At 36.8% G+C, this 19,751-nt stretch overlaps 2 protein-coding genes across 5 annotated transcripts in view; one reads left to right on the top strand and one right to left on the bottom strand.

The window, feature by feature from the left end:
- Positions 1 to 175: 175 nt before the first annotated feature.
- Positions 176 to 19,751, top strand: part of ap5z1 (adaptor related protein complex 5 subunit zeta 1) — a 23,070-nt gene continuing 3,494 nt past the window's right edge. Inside the window, exons 1-18 of one of the 2 annotated variants that reach the window (XM_079824012.1) lie at positions 265 to 405; positions 514 to 651; positions 764 to 950; positions 1,029 to 1,173; positions 2,249 to 2,361; positions 2,462 to 2,630; positions 3,943 to 4,020; positions 4,871 to 5,011; positions 5,107 to 5,144; positions 6,279 to 6,441; positions 6,514 to 6,692; positions 6,769 to 6,911; positions 7,655 to 7,807; positions 9,316 to 9,427; positions 9,515 to 9,612; positions 9,831 to 9,963; positions 10,052 to 10,266; positions 13,432 to 13,698. In XM_079824012.1, coding sequence (XP_079680138.1) covers positions 365 to 405; positions 514 to 651; positions 764 to 950; positions 1,029 to 1,173; positions 2,249 to 2,361; positions 2,462 to 2,630; positions 3,943 to 4,020; positions 4,871 to 5,011; positions 5,107 to 5,144; positions 6,279 to 6,441; positions 6,514 to 6,692; positions 6,769 to 6,911; positions 7,655 to 7,807; positions 9,316 to 9,427; positions 9,515 to 9,612; positions 9,831 to 9,963; positions 10,052 to 10,266; positions 13,432 to 13,698 — 2,513 coding nt within the window. In that variant the 5' untranslated portion in view covers positions 265 to 364. Of the gene's footprint in view, positions 406 to 513; positions 652 to 763; positions 951 to 1,028; positions 1,174 to 2,248; positions 2,362 to 2,461; positions 2,631 to 3,942; positions 4,021 to 4,870; positions 5,012 to 5,106; positions 5,145 to 6,278; positions 6,442 to 6,513; positions 6,693 to 6,768; positions 6,912 to 7,654; positions 7,808 to 9,315; positions 9,428 to 9,514; positions 9,613 to 9,830; positions 9,964 to 10,051; positions 10,267 to 13,431; positions 13,699 to 19,751 lie in introns of both variants that reach the window. The other variant, XM_079824013.1, reaches the window with a different exon arrangement.
- The window catches only part of mmd2a (monocyte to macrophage differentiation-associated 2a), a 20,138-nt gene continuing 14,246 nt past the window's right edge, over positions 13,860 to 19,751 (bottom strand). For all 3 annotated transcript variants that reach the window (XM_079824154.1, XM_079824155.1, XM_079824156.1), the window contains exons 4-7: positions 19,192 to 19,266; positions 18,980 to 19,081; positions 18,746 to 18,815; positions 13,860 to 15,527 (exon numbers count right to left, since the gene is read on the bottom strand). In XM_079824154.1, coding sequence (XP_079680280.1) covers positions 15,324 to 15,527; positions 18,746 to 18,815; positions 18,980 to 19,081; positions 19,192 to 19,266 — 451 coding nt within the window. In that variant the 3' untranslated portion in view covers positions 13,860 to 15,323. The remainder of the gene's footprint in view (positions 15,528 to 18,745; positions 18,816 to 18,979; positions 19,082 to 19,191; positions 19,267 to 19,751) is intronic.

The following is a 19,751-nucleotide window of genomic DNA, read 5'->3' as shown; positions in this document are numbered from 1 at the left end:
GTTTTAAAAATATAGGTTAAAAACTATTTCCGCTAGAGAACGTTTGTTACACTATTTTGTAACCGACTGGCAAACGGAACCAAATTTAGATCATATATCTGCCGAGAGATACTACTATTCTACCCAGATGTTTTTTTACTCATAGAATATTTTATTTGTGAATATGATATTCCAAGCACAATATGAGTAGTGTATGCCAATTCTGCCACCCCTTTCTTAAACATTTGTGTGGCTGACTAACGCTTGAAAGAGGAACCAATTGTCATGTGATTTGCTATCAGGACATCATAGCTGACGGAGCCAATGTTTTGATTTCTGTTTTTGGTTTTGACATGTCAGTTAACTTAATTGTATTGTTCTCAACATGTATGCTGCCGCGACGGAGAGTTTAATAAAGCAGGCAAGGTAAAACTTTGTGTTTACGTACACCGTTTACTGTGAAAAACTGTATTTGTCGTGTGGCTTCTAAGTAACTTAAGTTAGACAAGTTCCTAAAATCAATATACCTTTCAGAGAAATAAAGGAGGAAGAGCTGCAAAGGTTTTGCGGACGAATATGTAAGCTCCTCCACACTAAAGACGCTAGTGGAGAAACAGTGGACTCCTTCCAGAGGCTCAATCTGATAGTTTCTGCCACTAAATATGCCAGAGAGTAAGTCATATTAATATCAAATACATCTGAACAGCCCGTGGGCACAAAAATGTACTGGAATGGTGTGTTTTAAGGACATTATAAGTGTATAATTGACCTCCATTACCATCAGGCTTCCATCAGATCTGGTGAAGAAGCTGCAGACGGTTCTTCGCTCTTCATCATGTCCAGAGCAGCTCCAGGTTCTGTCCTCCTCCATCATCCGGGAGAGTTTTCCTCCCAGCGTGCACAGCCTCTGCTCTGATCTCAGTCAGGACAGCAGGACCTTTAGCTATGTGGCCAGTGTTGTTCTCTCTCAGGTGAGTCACAGGCTGTTTATGATCAGCTTGTGTTCTGTTCATGATGTGCACCTAAACTAGTTATCTCGTTTTTCACAGGCTGGAAATAAAGAGGATGTGATGCCCCTTTGCCACCATCTGCTGAAAAGTCTTGAGTCTCGGCTGTCTGACGGGCTGATATCTAAACATGCTCTTCCCATCCTCTCTAAAATGATTGCCGTCTATCCAGAGATTCTCACAGATGGTAAAGTCGGTCACATTCGTGCAATACAATACTATAGTCGGTCACTAGGAATTAAAGTGGGGTCCAAAAGTAAAAAAAAAACAATATAAATTAAATATTAATTAATAGTTTTATTAATGCAAATATTTACTTAAAATCTTTTTAATTAAATATTTAATTTAGTGTAAAGTCTGTGTAGCATTTTTACATTTAAATACAATTTATTACAAATTATATTATCAGCATAACATTTTGAGTTGAACTCAAAAGTTATAATTTCTGTATGTCTCAGTATTTGTGCTAAAGTCGGCATGAAACAGAAGTTACGATTATCTTTTCTTCCCTATTGTGACGTATATCTGAGTGAAACGGCTGCATTTCGAACGAGAAAAAAAATTATGGATAACTAGTGTTTTATCGTCTAAACGTGACGCACATAAATTCTCCTCCCCCTTCACATCTTGCCTCAGTTTATTAAGTATTATAATTATTGTTTACATGTACAAGACACAAAATGTATATCAAATTACAACAACTGTAGTAGGACAGTTGCAGAATTATATCTAAGCACAAGGAAATTAAAAACTGCAATGCTATACAACAAATAAAAAGCAGTTAATAACTGGGAATAATTAATTGTTAATAATAACTGATAATATAAAAAAACAAATGGACAAATGTGGTATTTTATGGAGGTTGAAACTATTGTTCAACTTGCAAGCTAAATCCAGCGGTGTAGAGTCCTCACTAATTGACGACGCTAAAGAGAGCGAGGATATATCTTTTCACTCAATTCAATTCCTCCGTCCTTGCGGAAAGGAACGAGGATGCACAAATAAGATTTGAGAAGCACCCCTGAGGAAATTATTTTGGTTATGAAGATTACAAGGGGACGTGAACTAAAAAAAATATGATGTGCAGGGATCAATCGTTTAAAATAAACACTGTAATATAAATAAGAATTGTTTCATGGTGATTTTAATAACTGCAGAAATATGTCCAGAATGTTGAATATTTTTTTTATTAGGCATGATTAAAATGCAAAATTTTCGATTATGCAAAGATGTTAACATGAATTATGTGGTCATTAACCCAGATCAGGTGAATCTGGTCAGTCGTAAATTGGTGGATTGGTTGCGTTATGCCAGTATGCAGCAGGGAGCCTCCATGTCTTCTGGGGGATTTTTCAGTGGACCAAGGACACGTCAGGTGGGGCATGAAGCTTTTCCTCATTCACCTATACCTGCACCAAAGTTTATTATGGTATTGTTGAGTGGTCTCAGTGAACTGATGGACATCTCTTCATCAGCCAGCTCCACTGATGGAGGTGGATGGGGTGGTAACGGGCGACTTCTTCACTGTGCTGTGTGTGGGTCAGAGCTACACCGAGGACCAGTGGATGAATATGTACACTTTCTCTATGTTCAAGAGTTGGCTGCTCACTTATGATGCAGACGGGACTACCAACGCAGAATCAGGTAGTCTGATCGGATATGTTGTGGGTAGACATTGTAGAAGTTGGTTTGCTTTATTTTAGTATTTTTTATGAACTATTATTATAGCTTTTATTTGTATATTTTCAGTATTTAGAATAAGTAATTGGTAACACTTTACAATAAGGTGTCATTTGTTAACATTAATAAATACATTAACTAGCATGAACTAACAGCATTTATTAACCTTTGTTAACAGTAGTTAATAAAAATGTTGTTGAAGTATTGTTCATTGTTAGTTTATCTTTACAATAAGGTTTCACTTGTTAACATTAGTTAAGTTGTTTTAATATTTCTATTTAGATTTGATTTATTTTTAGTTTAGCACAGTTTAGTTTAAGTACATTTTAGCTCTTCAACATTATTTAAATTAGTTGCCAAGGCAGGATTTGTAAATTAAGTTTGTATATCCCCTTAACTGTCAACCCCCTTTTTGAGAATACACACGAAAATGCACTATCCAATCTTAAAGGGCTGTAATTCAAGAATGCTTTGAAATATAGACCTTTGGTCTTGTTTTAAAGCAGACACTCAGCAGATTATTGCTGAAGTGAAAGCAATTCAAAATATGAAAGTATGAAAAAGGTTAAATTTACTGTAAATAAAAAATACTGTACTATTTTTTATTTTATATAAAATATATATTTTACAAAAATGTTTTAATCTAAAATTACTATAAAATCAAAGCCATATGTCTAACCAAGTTGTGTTCCAAATTTGAGTTCCCATGAGATTTTGTTTAGGCGCAATACCAAAAATAGCCACCGGGTGTCATTTATATTCCATTGATTGTTTTTTTATGCATTTTCCTGTAATTTTCTGTCCAAATGTCACTTCCATCACAAAACGGTCACCAAATATGGCACCTTGAGACTCAGACCTTTCTGACGATATGTGTTTTGTCAAGATTAGAAAAGATTTTGATTTTAAAGTAGTTAAAATAAATGTTGTAATATGAAACATGACACCGTCCACTAGGGGAGGAGCCTGCTAAAAGAATTTAAAGTACCATTTCCATGGCAACGTAACATCCAATTTCAAAACGGTTTTCACAGGATGAATTTTGAGTTCGTTAGCTTTCGAACGATACCTAATTTATGATAATTACTAAAATATATGAAACGAAAAAAAAAAAAACGATCAAAAAAAGAGTGCCAGGTGTCCCGCCAGCGGGACGGTGACAGTTAAGAGGATATATATAATTCAGATTTATTTAAATTGCCCCCAAAATGATTTGAACAATATCTACACTGTTTACGAATTGGCCCATATCAGATATATACTTCATTTCATGTAGTTAAGACGAGTAACATGGGATCTTCATCTTTGCTAGCTCTACTAAAAAGAGCACAGGTCATTCAGTCGCAGCACCAAGGTAAGATGCAAGTGAAAAGCCTGATATGATCAATCTGCTTCCTGCGCAATCAGAACTCCCTTTACTGAATTGCATTCCTCCCATTTGAATAAACAAATTTTTTAGGGGGGAACCATGATCCATAATTAATTGCTGTGTGTATCAAATTGATGTTTGGAATGAAATACTACTACTTACTACATGCCGTAGTGTGTGTATATACATTAAACAGCCTATTATTTTTATAAAATAGTACATGAAACAGTATGCAGCCATGAAAGTTTCATGCTACACTGTTGTCACATGACCTCACCATGTTTTCTTTTGTGTGTAGCATCCAGGAAGAATAAATAGGCTGCGTCTAAAATCTTATATATACTCTCTGAGTAGACACTTCTTTTGAATAAGTACTTCCTTTTTGCGACCATTAAAACATGTTATCTATAGTATGATGGCAGTCCAGACATACTATATTTGCCATGTTCGTTGTTATGCGAGACCTGCAGTACCAGCGTCAATTGCGTCGTTTCACTGCCATTTGCCTTTTTGCTTACTATTATATGAATACTATGAATTTGACATGCTACTCTTCACATACTGGAAGTTATTTAACTATTTATTTTGTATTTAGTATTTAATCCAATTTTGTGTGATATCTCTATCTATTTTTTGGAAATTAGAATATTGTGCGTATATTGCACGTATACTGCAAAAATAGTAGTATGTGATTCCAAACACGGCCTGCATGTCCTGTCATATGCTCAACAATGCCTTCAATGACATTAGATCCCGCTGGATAAGATGCTTGATCGAATCATGTGCCCTGGTGTTGTAGTGTACTGTGCTGTAACGTGCTGTGCTGTTTATGTAGATGATCGCTCAGAGATGGACAGTTCAGTGATGTCCATGGTGTCAGCCACATCCTCTTCCAGCAGACTACTTTCTCCCAAAGAGAGACTCCGAGAGAAGGCTTTTGAATACTGCCAGCGTCTCATTGAACAGAGTGACCGGAGTGAGTATATTATAGGTCAGGCTATGGAGAATGTTTATTGCACTCTGCTGGTAAATGTGTTGATTTATTTCTTTCATTTTTTTTTCTCAATGCAGAAGCTCTGAAGAGGATGGATACGGAGCTACAGAAAGCTGTAAGCACCACATATACCACCGTTCACTGCAAAAAATCTTGTTTTCAGTCCAAATATCTAAAAAAATCTTACATTAAGAAGCATTTTTATTAAGGGAGTTTTTGCTTAAAATAAGCAAAATAATCTGCCAATGGGGTAAACAAAATAATCTTGTTTTCTGTGTGAATTAAGATTATTTTGCTTACCCCATTGGCAGATTAGTTTGCTTATTTTAAGCAAAAACACCCTTTATTTTGAGTTATTGTCCCCCAAAACAAGACGACAACTTTTGCTTGTCTAGTAAATGCTTCTTAATGTAAGATTTTTTAGATATTTGGACTGAAAACAAGACAAAAATACTAAGTAAGAAAAGCATTTTTTGCAGTGTTCAAAAGTTAGTGGTCGGCAGGATTTTCAAAGAAGTCTGTTATATACAAAAACACAGTAAAAACAGTAACTTTGTGAAATATTATTACAAATGTTCTTTATCAATATATTTTAAAAGCTGTATTTTCAGCATCATTACTCTAGAATTCAGTGTCACATGATCCTTCAGAATCATTCATTTTGTGGAAACCATTTTCAAGATTCTTTGATGAATAGATTTAAAAAAGGAATATATAAAAAAAAACTGCATTTATTAGAAGTCTTTACTGACACTTTTGATTTATTAAACTCATCCTTGCTGAATAAAAGTATTCCTTTCTTTGAAAAAACATTTTACTGACCCCAAACTTGTGAACATTAGTGTGTATTTTAAGTTAACATCACTATTTAGTGGGGTCTAAAAGTCTGATATTAAATATTTATTTCTAATTTATCATTTTAATCTGTACATAGATTCAATTTAAAATAAAAAAATTTAGGAATTTAGTCAAATTTAAAGCAGTATATTTTTCATTACTAAAAAATATTTAACGCTAAAGCAATGAGTTAAAAATGTTTCAAGTCATGGAAGCTCACATAACAAATCCTGAAATTCATGTTTATTTGTTTTCACTTAAACTCTTATACGAGTTTAAGATAATATGAAATGAAAATTCCGTGTCAAATTAGAAAAGATTGCAAAATATAAGGATTTTACACTGTAATGATGAAACCAGTAGGTTAAATGGCACATGGACGGTGACATTTATCTGTTTATCTGTTGTGCAGTGTATCATTGAGTCAGTGTCAATAATCGACATCATCTGTGGTGAGGACCCCTCCTATGTGTACCGTGCCTTCCCCTGCATCAAAGCCCTGTACAGTAGACTGAACGGAGACTTCGCCTATGCTCGAGCCCTGCTGCCGATCGCTCAGTTCTACCTCAACCACAGTGAGTGACGGGCCTCTGATTGTGTGACCTGTGAATGAACAGTATGTCAGCATCCATGTGCTCTGTTATCAGGCGAGACGGCTGCGGTGGACTCCGAGGCTGTGTTCTGCCAGCTCTTCAGCCACTGTCCCACTGAGCAGTTCAACGAGCCCATGCTAGCCTTTGAATTTGTCCAGTTCTGTCTACTCAATTCCAGCGTGCTGCAGGACAGAGTGGCAAACTACAGACAGAGCTTCCCAAACCTGCTGAAGGTGGGCTGGCTGACTCGTATTATAAAAGGAATCCAAGTAAGTGATATACTAAAAGTTTGTGCGTTTTGCCTGTCAGTTCTTGGCGTGGAACAGCTCGGGATTGATTGCAGAGTTTGTGGAGCTGCTTCCATCACTGGTAGCTCCAGATACAGCCATTGAGTTACTGCACACTATCCTTGATCTGCCCTGCTTAGCAGCAGCGCTGGACCTCCAGCATAGGTACGTCACTTTACCGAGTGCAGATCAGCGTTTTAACTCAAGTTGTAGCCAAGACCTTTATGCATGCTACAATTCTTTCTCATATTTCGTACTGTCTTACATGTTGGGGTCAAGCTGGTGAAACTGTGGTTAAGCCTTTAAAATCCCTATATAAACATACTTTAAAAACTCTAGATAAAAAAACAAACCATTTTCACCAATGTAGGATCTTGGAGAAACATAAATTATTGAGTTTTGACAATTACGTGCTTCTTTCAAATTTGTGTATGGTTTATAACATTTTAAATGGCCTGGCTCCTTCTGTACTCTGTGACTTTGTTAGTTTTCGTCCTAATAATTCTGTGAGATCTACCAGATCATCTATAAGTAATTGCGTCGTTCCTTTTCGCCGTTCTGCTTTTGGACTATCGTCTTTTGCTGTGAAAGCTACGACTCACTGGAATGCTTTGCCAGAGGATATAAAAGGATGTAAATCTATAGTTTTTTTTTTTTAAATGAAGTTAAAATCTTTTTAAAAAATCGAATCAATAGTTTTTTTGTTTTGTTCTGATAGTATGTGTATGTATTATTGTATATATGTATTGTGTATGTTACTTTATTGTTTATGTTGACCTTCCAGGAGACTGCGGGTGAAAAATGTGCTTTTAGCTAAATTCGGTACAATGCATGGAATGGAAACATTTATGTCGTAAAGTAAAGTAAGTAAGTTTGTGATGTGAATTAGTGATGCGATGCTGTTGCAGATCAGCGTGCTATCAGGCTTCGGACCGTACCAACTGGGACCAGCAGGGGGTGAAAGTGGCTGCTTCTCTGGATGCCTTCCGTCAGCCGTCCTATAGGGGGCTCTTCCTCTACATCCTCAGACCGGAGGCTGGGACCGGAGACACCATAGACAGGTAATACCTGGCATTTCATTATAGTATTGAACACAATTTAGGAGGAATTCTAAATGAGTTAGCAGGATGCAGAATTGTAGAAAAGTAGAATTTAAATGGAATAAAATTCAAAGAAAATCATATTACACTACCGATCAAAAGTTAGGGCTTGGTAAGATTTGTTTAATGTTTTTCAAAGAAGTATCTTATTCTCACCAAAGGTGAATTTATTTGATTAAAAAAATACAGTAAAACCAGCAACATAATTAAAATAACTGTTTTCTATTTTAATATATTGTAAATTGTAATTTACTTCTGTGATGGCAAAGCTGAATTTTCAGCATCATTACTCCAGTCTGTCACATGATTTTTTCAGAAATCATTCTAATATTATGATTTGATGCTCAAGAAACATTTCTTATTATCAATGTTGAAAACAGTTGTCAGGGTTCCCACTCGTCCTGGAAAACCTGGAGAATTGATGACAAATTTTCCAGTCCTGGAAAACACATGGAAAATTAGAGAAAATGTCAAATGTCCTGGAAATTCTTGTTGTTGTCTGGGAAAATTCTTTAAAAAAAAAGTTATTTCTTTAGCCGAGTATAAAGAGTTTATCGCTGGCTCAAACAATTAGCGCTAGTTGCAGAAAGCACATGTTCAGGAATGCTGAGTTTGATACGTGTGAGTAGTATTTTGAATAATGATGTTTAGTCTTGTGTTGCCACTTGCAGCCGTTAGCTAATGCTATTAACTGCTCAAATGTATGCAGTGAATGTTAACTCATAAGCTGCTACCTAATCACATAATTTTGATATAAAGTCACATTTGTGTGTTATAAAGTCAGAATTGCAAGATATAGTCAGAATTGCGTGATATAAACTCGCAATTCTGACCTTTTCTTCACAATTGACTTTTTTGCGCAGTTGCGAGTTTATATCTTGCAATTCTGACGTCTTTTCTCAGAATTTTGAGATCTAAACTGAAATTGCAAGTTATAAAGTCAAATTCTGAGGAAAAAAGAATTGTGACAATTTTCGCGTTTATATCACAAATATGTAAACTCGCAATTGCGAGAAAGTCAGAATAGCGAGATAAAAGTTCACAATTACCTTTTTCTTTCTATTGTGGTGTAAACAAGCTTCCATAGTCATAATGTATGATTAAGAGCTCATATTGAAAAATGCTGGATTGTTAAGCAATATTTGGCAAGATCCTTGTCTTTTATTCCCGCCGTAGTAAAATTGAAAATGTCCTGGAAAATGGTTGCTGAAAAAGAGTGGGAACCCTGAGTTGTGCTTAATACGAATTTTCAAAAGAAGTTCATAAAGTTCAAAAGAAGATAAATTGCTTGTAACATTATTGTCACTTTTGGTCAATTTAATGTGTTAACTTATTGCTAAATAAGTGTTAATTTCTTTCTTTTTTTAAGTATTTACTGACCACAAACCTTAAATGGGAGTGTATATCTGATCAAATTAGCTCTGGTGGTTATAGTGTGATGGTTATACTGAGTGTGATTTGCTTAATAGGCTAAAACGGCTTCATGAGATTCTGGCTGACATGGCGGAGAGTCCACGGGTCATTCAGTGTGCTCAGGTCGTTCCTGTGCTTCTGCATGTTTACTTCAACACTGTCACTCAGGTATGAGTCACGAACGAGAGGTCAAGCCATTTAATAGAGATCTCGGTTGTGTCATCTGTTCCCATGTTTTTTGATTGCGCTTTATAGAAAGCTGATGAGAAAATGATGAACCAGCTGCTGCTGGTGCTGCTGGAGAGAAGTAGCCTGCTCTACAACATCAAGACATTTAATGCTGAGGTCCAAAAGTGAGGCACTTTTAAAACATAAAAAAAATGTCGCCATCTTCTTGTGAGATTTTTAGCTGCCTCGCTGTCTACACAAGTCAATGATTTTAAATACTTTCCCACTTGTGCAAAATATTTGACTTGTATACATTTGACAAAATATATATGTATGCACACATTTCAACATAAATTCTACATGTGTAGTGATTGTGCATTATTTATTTATTTGTGATTTGTAGGGTGTTCAGCACTCACCTGCAGACTCTGTGCAAACTCCACCCACCACTGATTGTGGATCAGTCCAGGGAGATCCTGGACTTTGCAAGCACCCCGGCCAACATTTACAGTAAAGAAGACTTCTACACACATGTGGTGAGGCGGAGAAGTAGAGCACTGTGATTGTAAGTGTCATCACGCTATACTTGCTCTTGAGGTGACTGTATTTAATGTGTACGCGCAGGTGTGGGTCATTGGCGAGTTTCTCTCGGTGTCATACGACCCTCGCTGCACGGTGGAACTGATCACCTCTTTTTTTGAGGGTTTGGAGGCGGTGCTGTTTGAGATCACGCAGGTGCGACAGTCAGCCAGCCCTCCGAGTTTCTCCCCCCGCCTCATCACTGTGCTCATGACCACCCTGGCTAAACTGGCCACACGCAGTCAGGATCTTATTCCAAGGTAGATCAACTTACTCCAACACCATGGTTTTTTCATTACAAATTATATGATATATTGTATATATTTAAATGTTTTCCTGAAGACAAAGTATACACTGATAATCCCATTTAACATTTTCAGATATTACCTTTCATGTAGTGTAATATAGGGGTTTGTGAATGTAAAAGGTCTGCAAAGTTTCAAAGATCAAAGTGCACAATAAATGTTATTGTCTCCCAAAAGAAAGAACTGATTCTGAACGGCCTGGAACGAATCATCAATAATTCCAGCCTTGCTTCCTGCGTGAAACCTATGTTGGTTTGTAACAAATTTGCATAATGCCACCAAGCCTATGGCCTTTATTGGCTTCACGTGCACTGCGTCTACTTAGCTTAAATTCAGATATAGTATTGGGACTTTAGGTTCTGACATTCGCTGTTTACGGTAGACCAAACAAAACAGACTGGGTCATCTGACCAATCACAGCAGAGTAGGCTCTTTGAAAGGAGGGGTTTAGATAGACAGAATGAATCTTCAAACGAACTGTTTTAGACACTGTGAAAGAAGGGATGATGCTATTTGTGTATATTATGAGAAAAATAGTATTATTTTTGATCTAGGATGCTTGTAAACCTATTGTAGGAGACATCCTAAACTAAATTAGGAGCATTTAAAATAGCAAAACGAGAATATATATTACTTAAATTAAGGATGCAACAATACTGTTAGTCCACGGTTCAATACATACCTCGGTTTTTAACCACGGTTTTCGGTTCGGTTCTGATGGCTTGTCACAAGTGTTTTTTGTAATTCTATTCTTAGGCGACAGGAACAGCAAGAGGTTAAGGAGAATTTTTATTTTATTTTTTTTATTGCAATTCTCTTTCTTTATTTTACTTAAAAGACTTGAAAATCCTTACTTAAACTTAAAACTTTACTTAAAAAAAACCCTTGTACACATTCCTAGTGTATTGTATAATATAAAATAAATATATATAAAGATGTACACTGGCAGCTCAGAGCAGTACAGCAGCATTTAAGTATGAAATTGAATTAATACATTTAAAAATAAAACAGAACATAGACTTCACTATAAAATATACATTGATTCTTATTAAAGCTATTAAAGTTTTTCAGTCATGAGCAGTGAGTGAGTTTCTCTTTATCTTTTGTTGTTTATTTAACATTAAAGGGATATTTTTTTATTTTTTTCACTCAAAAATGAAAATTCTGTCACTCACGCTCAAGTTGTTTTAAACCTGAATAAAGTTATTTCTTCTGTTGGACATAAAATATATTTTGAAGAATGTTGGAAACCAAACATGTTTGCTGGTCCCCATTGTAGGAAATAATATGGATGTCAATGGCTACCATCAACTGTCTGGTATTCAATTGTCTTTGTTCAACAGAAGAAATGAATACAGGTTTGGAACAACATTAGAGTGAGGAAATAATGACATAATTTTAGAGGTGAACTGTCCCTTTAAGGACAAGCTGCAGCATGTTCACATATCTAATATACAGACACACGCCGATTTTACTTTCACTTTAGACATAACCGACTGTGTTTATGTTAAACTTATGTGTATTTGCAGTATTAGCGTAGTAAGACTACTTAGTCCAGTAATCATGTGTTTGACAGGCTTTGTGCGCGCGCGCGCTCAGAAAAGAGCATGTTAAAGCGAATTAAATGTTTAACCGGCAAGGCTTTAAAACGCATGCAAATAATGAACTTTCGTGATTGTGAATAACTATAGTGTTCCGTGAGTATAACTCTACCACTAACGTGTGATGTGAATGTATGTCGCGTTGTTCAGTATTGGGATGGAGGCAAATGATAGAATGTGTAGAAAATAATTAATTAAATGCAAAACTTAATTCACAAGCGCGTACCGAACGGTTTAATATTATATTGAGAATTGTGGCATCCCTAACTTAAATACTGGGGGAAATACTGAACCATAATGAGCCTATAATATATATATATATATAGACGTAAAATGTACACAAAGCAAGCACCGGCAAAAGTAATGTTTATGAATGTGTCTGAAAATAACAAGGAGACATTTTAATTATTTATTAAGTGTCAGCTGCAAAGATTAAGTTGATGATGCTGCCTCTTCAACTCCGCAGTGGGCGCACCTTTATAGATATTTCATACATAGAGTATTTGTTTTCGATTCAAATTGGTTCATTTAAAAGTAGTAATTTCAAGCTATCTGTAGATGTTTCTTCATGTCTGTGAGGTAAGTTAGCCTGGCTCCGCCCTCCTACGTACTTCCGCTCAATTTTCATTTTCCTTCAGTACTCCGTCTGGGATTGCGGTATATTCTCTGATTTTCTCTGGTCAAATTTTAACCGGTCCAATCAGCGAACAGAGGGAGTGGCTGAGAACGATGACGTCGATGTCGTGCGCTAGTTTGAGATGACATGCGTCACGACCAAACGTTAGCGATTGGTTATGGCAGATCCAGAGTGGCTCTGGGCAGATCCAATAGTTTTAAACTTCAACAGAGTACCTGCCTTCAAGGAAGTTAACGCTTGTCAATGGAGAATGGCCAGACTCTCTGTACAGATGAAATGTACGAGAGTCTGGTAGGACCAGGCTAGAGGCAAGTAGCCTATACGCTGAGTTTTGGTTTATTTTTGTGACACGCGCCAGTTCATGGAGACAGCAGAAAGCACATCCTGTTTGTTTTCTTTATTTTGCATAAGCACAACGTTTTGTTGTTATTGTGAGTTTACACAAATAAAAGTTGACCCGTTTGGAATGAGTATTTTAAGTTGTTTCCGCTGTTATCAGGAAAAAAAAGCAAGTGATTGCAGTTGCGACTCAATGCTAATACTTTAGCTTCCACACACCGCACAAACACATGGATATGCGCCTAATAATAGCACACATTCATCTAGGTTAACGTTAGAGCGAGCGGCCAAATAAAGTTGCTACTACTTGTATGTTTCAAATTATAAGCCATATTTGAGGTTGATGGATGATAGGTGACATACTGTAATTAAAACAAGGAACAGCCGTTAACGATCTGTCCCTCTTCTAGTCGACTAACGTTTAATTGACTATTAGGGGGCAGCCCTATTTATAACATACAGTAAAATTTAAAATCTTATGTGGTATCAACCAATATTTCGATATCCCTCACTCTTTCCATATCTTTTTTCCATTTCTCTCAGAGTGTCGCTTTTCCTGTCTAAGATGCGGACGTTTGCTCGTAGTGGTCCAGTAATGGCGTGCTACAGTGAGGAAGACACTGAGGAGATCATCACACGAGCCCATGAACTTATTAACTTGCTCAAGTTACCAAATGTGGCTCAGTTTGTCCTGGCCCCTTCAGCGGGAGGCGACGGCCCCCGCTGGCACAGAGACACCAACGCCTCACTTCCTCAGGCCATGAGAGCAGTCAGCGGTCTCCTCCATAGACATTCCAGCTTCCTGCCCACGTAAGCCAATTCTAGGAACTCGTTTTCGGAATAACTGTGCAAAATACCGAGAGAGAGTGAAAACAGACAAGCACTGCACTTCATCATGACTTTCACCTCTGCTGAACACATTCTCGTCTATCACAAATGTATCAAAAGAGACACCAAGACGCAAGAGGTTTGATTTATTCCTTGATTTATTCAAATGATTGTTAGAGACACTTAGAAAAATTAAGCATTCTATGTGTTTATTGTCAGGTTGCATTTATTACTGCCACTTATGATTAGTGCCAAAACTGTTAAAATACAGCTTAGATTCAGTTTTGTCCTTTTGATTAAAAATCTATGAAACCAAAAGAATTGACCATATGAAATTTGACACAGCAGAAATTTGCGTATTGTCATATTAATGTGGCCTTATGACAAAATGAGTAAAAACATTCAAAGTCACATTGCTTAACAACATACTCTGACATATCTGAGCTTCCTGGCTAAAGCCGCGGTCACACTAGACTTTGAGCACGTGGATTTTTCTCCATACACTGCAATGGTTGCACAATCATGTCACATTCTGCGCTGTCTTTTAAAAAAAAACATAATTCAACATATAATACATAAAAAATGTAAAAATACGCAGTCTACTGCACTCAGCCTGCAGATTTAAAGTTCGTGTTCTAAAAGGTCATGCTATGGCATAACAGTCTTCTATTGGTCACAAGTCTTCACGTGATACGAATTCGCAGGTCAGAGTTCAGCAAACTTGAAATTTGGAACACAGCGAAATGCAAAACTACTTCTCTTGAGCTTGCATTTCCTGTCTCCCGTATTCACATGCGTATGAATGGAAGTCAATGGAAGGAAAAGTGTAGTGTGTCGAGGTAAATGTGTCAAGAGGTAAAGCAGTCATGTTGGCTGCAGGACAAGAGTTATTCATTGAACTGATCACAGACGGGAACACATTAAGAACAACCACACACAAAATAAACCATTACAATTGTCTTTTAGCGTTAAAAGTGACGTTTTAGTTGCAAGAATTTCATCAAGGTTCATATTTTTATGAGACCTTTAGGTAAATCTAATTGGGTCTAAGGCTAGTTTCAATGTGAGCTTTTGTGGGAGCTCAATTGACTTTTATTCAGAATGAATAAATCCTGTTATCCCCTCTATTTTTCCACATAGCTCACAACCCCAGACGATCCATAGTGCAACGATTACAAAGCCATTTCTTACATTTGTCACAGTTGTAGAAATACTTCGACATCAATTCTGCTCAATGCCAACAACTGTCAATAAATTAACGTCTATCATATCAAGTGTTTAAAGGCAGTAGATAGCTCTGTTAAAGGACATGGAATGTTATTTAGATTGTGTATTATGCACATTTTGCATGTAAACATTGACAGTGGAAACAGTACATTATGTCAACAGGTTAAGACTACATCTGTGAAAATAGACTGGCCACAAAGTGCTGAGTTATCAGGACAGAAATTCTTCTATATGAAAGTGTATTTTAGTACAACAGTACTATAACATGCCCATCTATGATTAATATAGAGGGATGCAAAGGCAGCTCGTGATCAAATACATTGTCTTTTCATAGCTCAATAAACCCTGTTTGTGTGAATACTTCAGGTCTTCTGCATCTGTCACCTGGATATTTTGATTTGGCTGGTCCCCGTTGCATACAAGTACCTCCAGATGGCGTAATAGTGTATGCCTGCCCCCACTGCCACAAAGACATGCCAGATGGCATGAGCGAATGGGATGAGGCCATCACTCTTGAAGAACACAATTCCCAGGCAGTAGAAGACTCCGCCCACTGACAGCTCTAATATGCCCTCTCTGTTAGGCTGAAATAATACAATCAGTTTAAACAGGTCGCTCTGCCACAGATAAATTACATAAGGGTCATTCCACAAAACACTTGGATTCTCTGCATGTGTAAAATATGTTCATACAGACATTTTTGGGAGATATAAATCATTATGGTAAATAAGTTTTTTTTTTCTTTTTTCATGATGATGACTTTTTAATCGGTCTCCATTCATTTCCAATTAAATTTTATTAACAAATATGCAAATTTCCTATAAAAAAAAAAATTATATTATAAACTATTTAGTATAGGTAGCAGGGTCAAATGAACATTATGCTACAAGCCTTTTGTTTCTACAAGCTGCTTCTTAGAAAGAGAATGCAATACTTTTAATTTATCATTTGTTCTGTGTATGAAATCATCGTAACAAGGTTGCCATTTTAATATCCGCTACTGGCAAACATAAAACATGGTAAATTATGTATTTTGTGGTTAATGGTCAAGACGATCTGACGATCAAACTGAACATCAGAATGGGGAAGAACAGTGATTTAAGTGACTTTGAATGTGGCGCGGTTGTTTTTTTATATTTTGTTTATTTTTTTTATTTACAGGGGCTGTGCACATTAATAAACATGAATGTAAATGTGCCAGAATTAGCCCAAAGGGCTATTTTTCATCTGCAGACCCTTGACAGAAGTGTTAAAAAGTCAATCTAAAAACAAGAACAGAGCATCAAATATAACACACAAAAAAGAAAAAATGAGAGAGAGAGAAAAGAAACTGCAAAAATAGGAACAAAAATTGTTGGTGCTAGACAGGCTAAATACTCGGATCTACTGGGATTTTCACGCACAACCATCTGTAAGGTTTACAGAGAATGGTTATAAAAAATAAAATAAAAAGAGAACATCCAGCGAGGGGCAAGTTCTGTGCTTGAAAATGCCTTGTTGATGCCGGAGGTCGGAGGAGAATGGTTCGAGTTGATAGAAAAGCAACAGTAACTGAAATAAGCACTCATTTTACCACCGATGTCTACAGAAGAGCATCTCTGAACATGTCAAGTCTTGAAGCAGAAGGGCTACAGCAGCAGAAGAACACACCAGTGTCACTCCTGTCAGCTGAGAACAGGAAACTGAGGCTACAATTCACACAACCTCACCAAAATTGGACAATAGAAGATTGGACAAATATTGCCTGGTCTGATGAGTCTCCATTTTTGCTACGACATTTAGATGGTAGGGTCCGAATTTGTTCTAAACAACATGAAAGCATGGATTCATCCTGCCTTTTATCAATGGTTCAGGCTGAGGCTGGTGGTGTAATAGTGTGGAGGATATTTTCTTAGCACCAATTGAGCATTGTGACTCCCTGAGCACTGTTGCTGATCATGGCTACTTCCAGCAATCTCAAATTATAAACTCTAATTACCTCCACAGTCGCCATATCTCAACATGATGTGCAGCTGACAAATCTGTAGCAACTGCATATAGCTATCACCTTGCAGCACCTTGTTGAATCTTGAATAGGTACTAATTAGATACTTCACAACCACTAAAAACAACACTAAAAAACAAAAAGGGCATTCTATGAGTGTGTGTGTAGTGTGAATGTAATCCAGATGTACTACATGACGTACCATGTTGTCATTATCATATGACCAACCAGCATCAGTTATGTCACTTCACTGCCATTCACAAATCCTCACCGGGTACTTCTTGACTATTCTTTTATGAGTACTGTGAATTTGGACAAACTTTTTTTGTCATACTGTTTTTAGTATATATAGTAGGGAAGTATGCGATTTCAGATGCAGCCAGCGTTTACATGCCTTAGGGTCAGGGCCGGATTATCCATAGACTGGATTGGGTGAGTGCCCTGGGGCACCAGCCAATAGGGGGGCAGATTATCCATTGGGCATTATGGGGCCCAAGTGAGTGGAAGGAAAAAAACTTCTTTTTTTACATTTTCGATAACAGAGTGTATATTTGCAATAAGTGCCTGTCTTTTTGGCAAAAATACGCCCACCTCTATCTATATGTAGTGGCGTAGGGTGTGTGGTGCTTGAAAGTAGCTTTTTATCGCGTTCGACCTAAGTTCGAATCCACCTTTTTGCCGAACTCGCTCTTCTCCCTTTTCCTAAGAATCCCAACACATATGAGATGTAAAACTTATAGCCTAACATAAAAGTCTCTAACGTTATATTTTGCCAACGAACTAGAATCGAAACTGTGATATGGTTTTGTGCCTTTATTAAACAGCAAAAGACTTTAAGTAGCTTATATAGGCCGTCTGTTTATGCTGCGTGATTTAGAGAAGTGCGCACTTTGCTCACGCGATCAGCTAGTGATATGGTGCTTATTCCAAAATAAAAGCTCAAGGGTTTATTTCTTGCAAGTGAAAAAATTAGGACAAAAGTATTGTAGTTTTCCTATACTGTAATGTAAAATATGCTTAAGTCATTTTTATTTATACAGTACATTTGTTTTACAATAGGCTATATGGATATTACGTCATAGGAATAATTATATAAATCAATATTATAATAATTGTTTGGCATCCTAAAACACCAGTGATAATGTAATGTAGACTGAGACTGTCATAATTACATAAATATGCTTTCAAGAATTTAACTTTTCAAGGTCAAGCCAATTAATCTTTTCATCACTTTATCATGTTTTATGTTATAAGGGTTTGGTATTAATCTCAGTAAAACTAGTGATAATTGAAAAGTATTAAATTACCTTTCTAATAAGCACCTTACAGAAGTACAAGGCTTGTAACATAAACATAACATCCTGTTATCTTGCCGCATAAATATATCCCAACATATATATTGAAATGCGTTCATTTAGAATAGGGTGACGTAATCACGTAATTCATTAACACTTACGCATGTTTGTCTGAATGGATTGGACTGCATCCTGCTTCCTATACCAGGAAGACACACTAGGATGCAGCCTTCTGAGGCTTGTAGGCTAGAGTTCTCCTCAGCATTAAATGCAAGAATAGTAGTAGTCTAGTAAGTGAACAAGACTACGTCATAAATGTGTCTGCTTGTGCATCCTTACTAGGACACAGCCAATAACTCAATGAAAGACATTAATGAAGTAAAGACCTACTTGTATTGAAAAGTATACTTAATGTTAACAACACTAACGGAGATGTAATATATAAATTAGCTGCTTAAGGAATCTCAAAAGCCGTCATTACTGTATTTATGAACACATGTATAGGTGTCAGTCACACACGTACCATTGACAGAAGAACAACTGCAGGAACGGTTCCCATGGCAGTGTAGCACAGTAAGTCTAGTATCTTGTTCCTGAAACATAACACAGCTGTTTTAAAGAGATTCTGATGCTGAGTTGTTAATATTCATTTGCATGGTTTGACACTTTTATTAAAAAAAACAAGCAGTCCTTTTTTCACAATTTTGGACATCTGAGAGTGATTATCATCCGTGTCCTCAAATAAGAGAGCACATACTTCTCATGAAAAAAGAAGACATAGGCAGAGCCAGCGCAGGCCATGATCCACACCAGCCAGCGCATGTGGACAGCCCAGGGTCCTAGTTCTCTCAGGTTCAGCCTGCACACAACACACAAACACACCTGTGTCAGTAAAACACTCGCCCCTGTGAAGCTGTTAAGTGATTGATAGTTATGTATATCCAGCAGACACACACATCTCATACTCACCAGGGTGCATAAGATGCAGCTATAAAGAAATATATCACCATCCTGTCGCACATGTGGAATCGCTGCTCCACCTTCCTGTTATAGCAAGACATAAGAAAATGTTTCTTAAATACTCCTAAAATCAATCTCACATCTTTCTACTGGCTTGTATCCTTCTATATCACTATTCCAAATGCTGCAAAAACTGAATGTTCAGCATCATTACTCCAGTCGTCAGTCACATGATTTTACAGAAATCATAATAGGCTGCTCAAAATACACTTGCTCAATGTTGAAAACAGTTGTGCTGCTTAATATTTTTGCGTAAACCGTAATACATTTTTTCAGGATTCTTTGATAAATAGGAAGTCCAAAAGACTGTCACATTTTATCATTTTACTGAAGCCACTCTTTCAAATCTCTTCATACATTGTTCATACAATTTTCAGCATCATTACTCCAGTCTTGAGTCACATGATCCTTCAGAAATCATTCTGATTTGATGATTTGCTGCCCAAGAAGCATTAACATTCAAGCAACACTCTTATCATTATGCTGATTCATATTTTTTTGAAATTTCT

Source organism: Gobio gobio (genome assembly GCF_949357685.1).
Source record: "Gobio gobio genome assembly, chromosome: 1".
In the NCBI taxonomy this organism is placed as follows: Eukaryota; Metazoa; Chordata; class Actinopteri; order Cypriniformes; family Gobionidae; genus Gobio; species Gobio gobio.
Note: the sequence above shows the minus strand (reverse complement) of the source record. Positions and strands in the feature narration are given on the sequence as shown.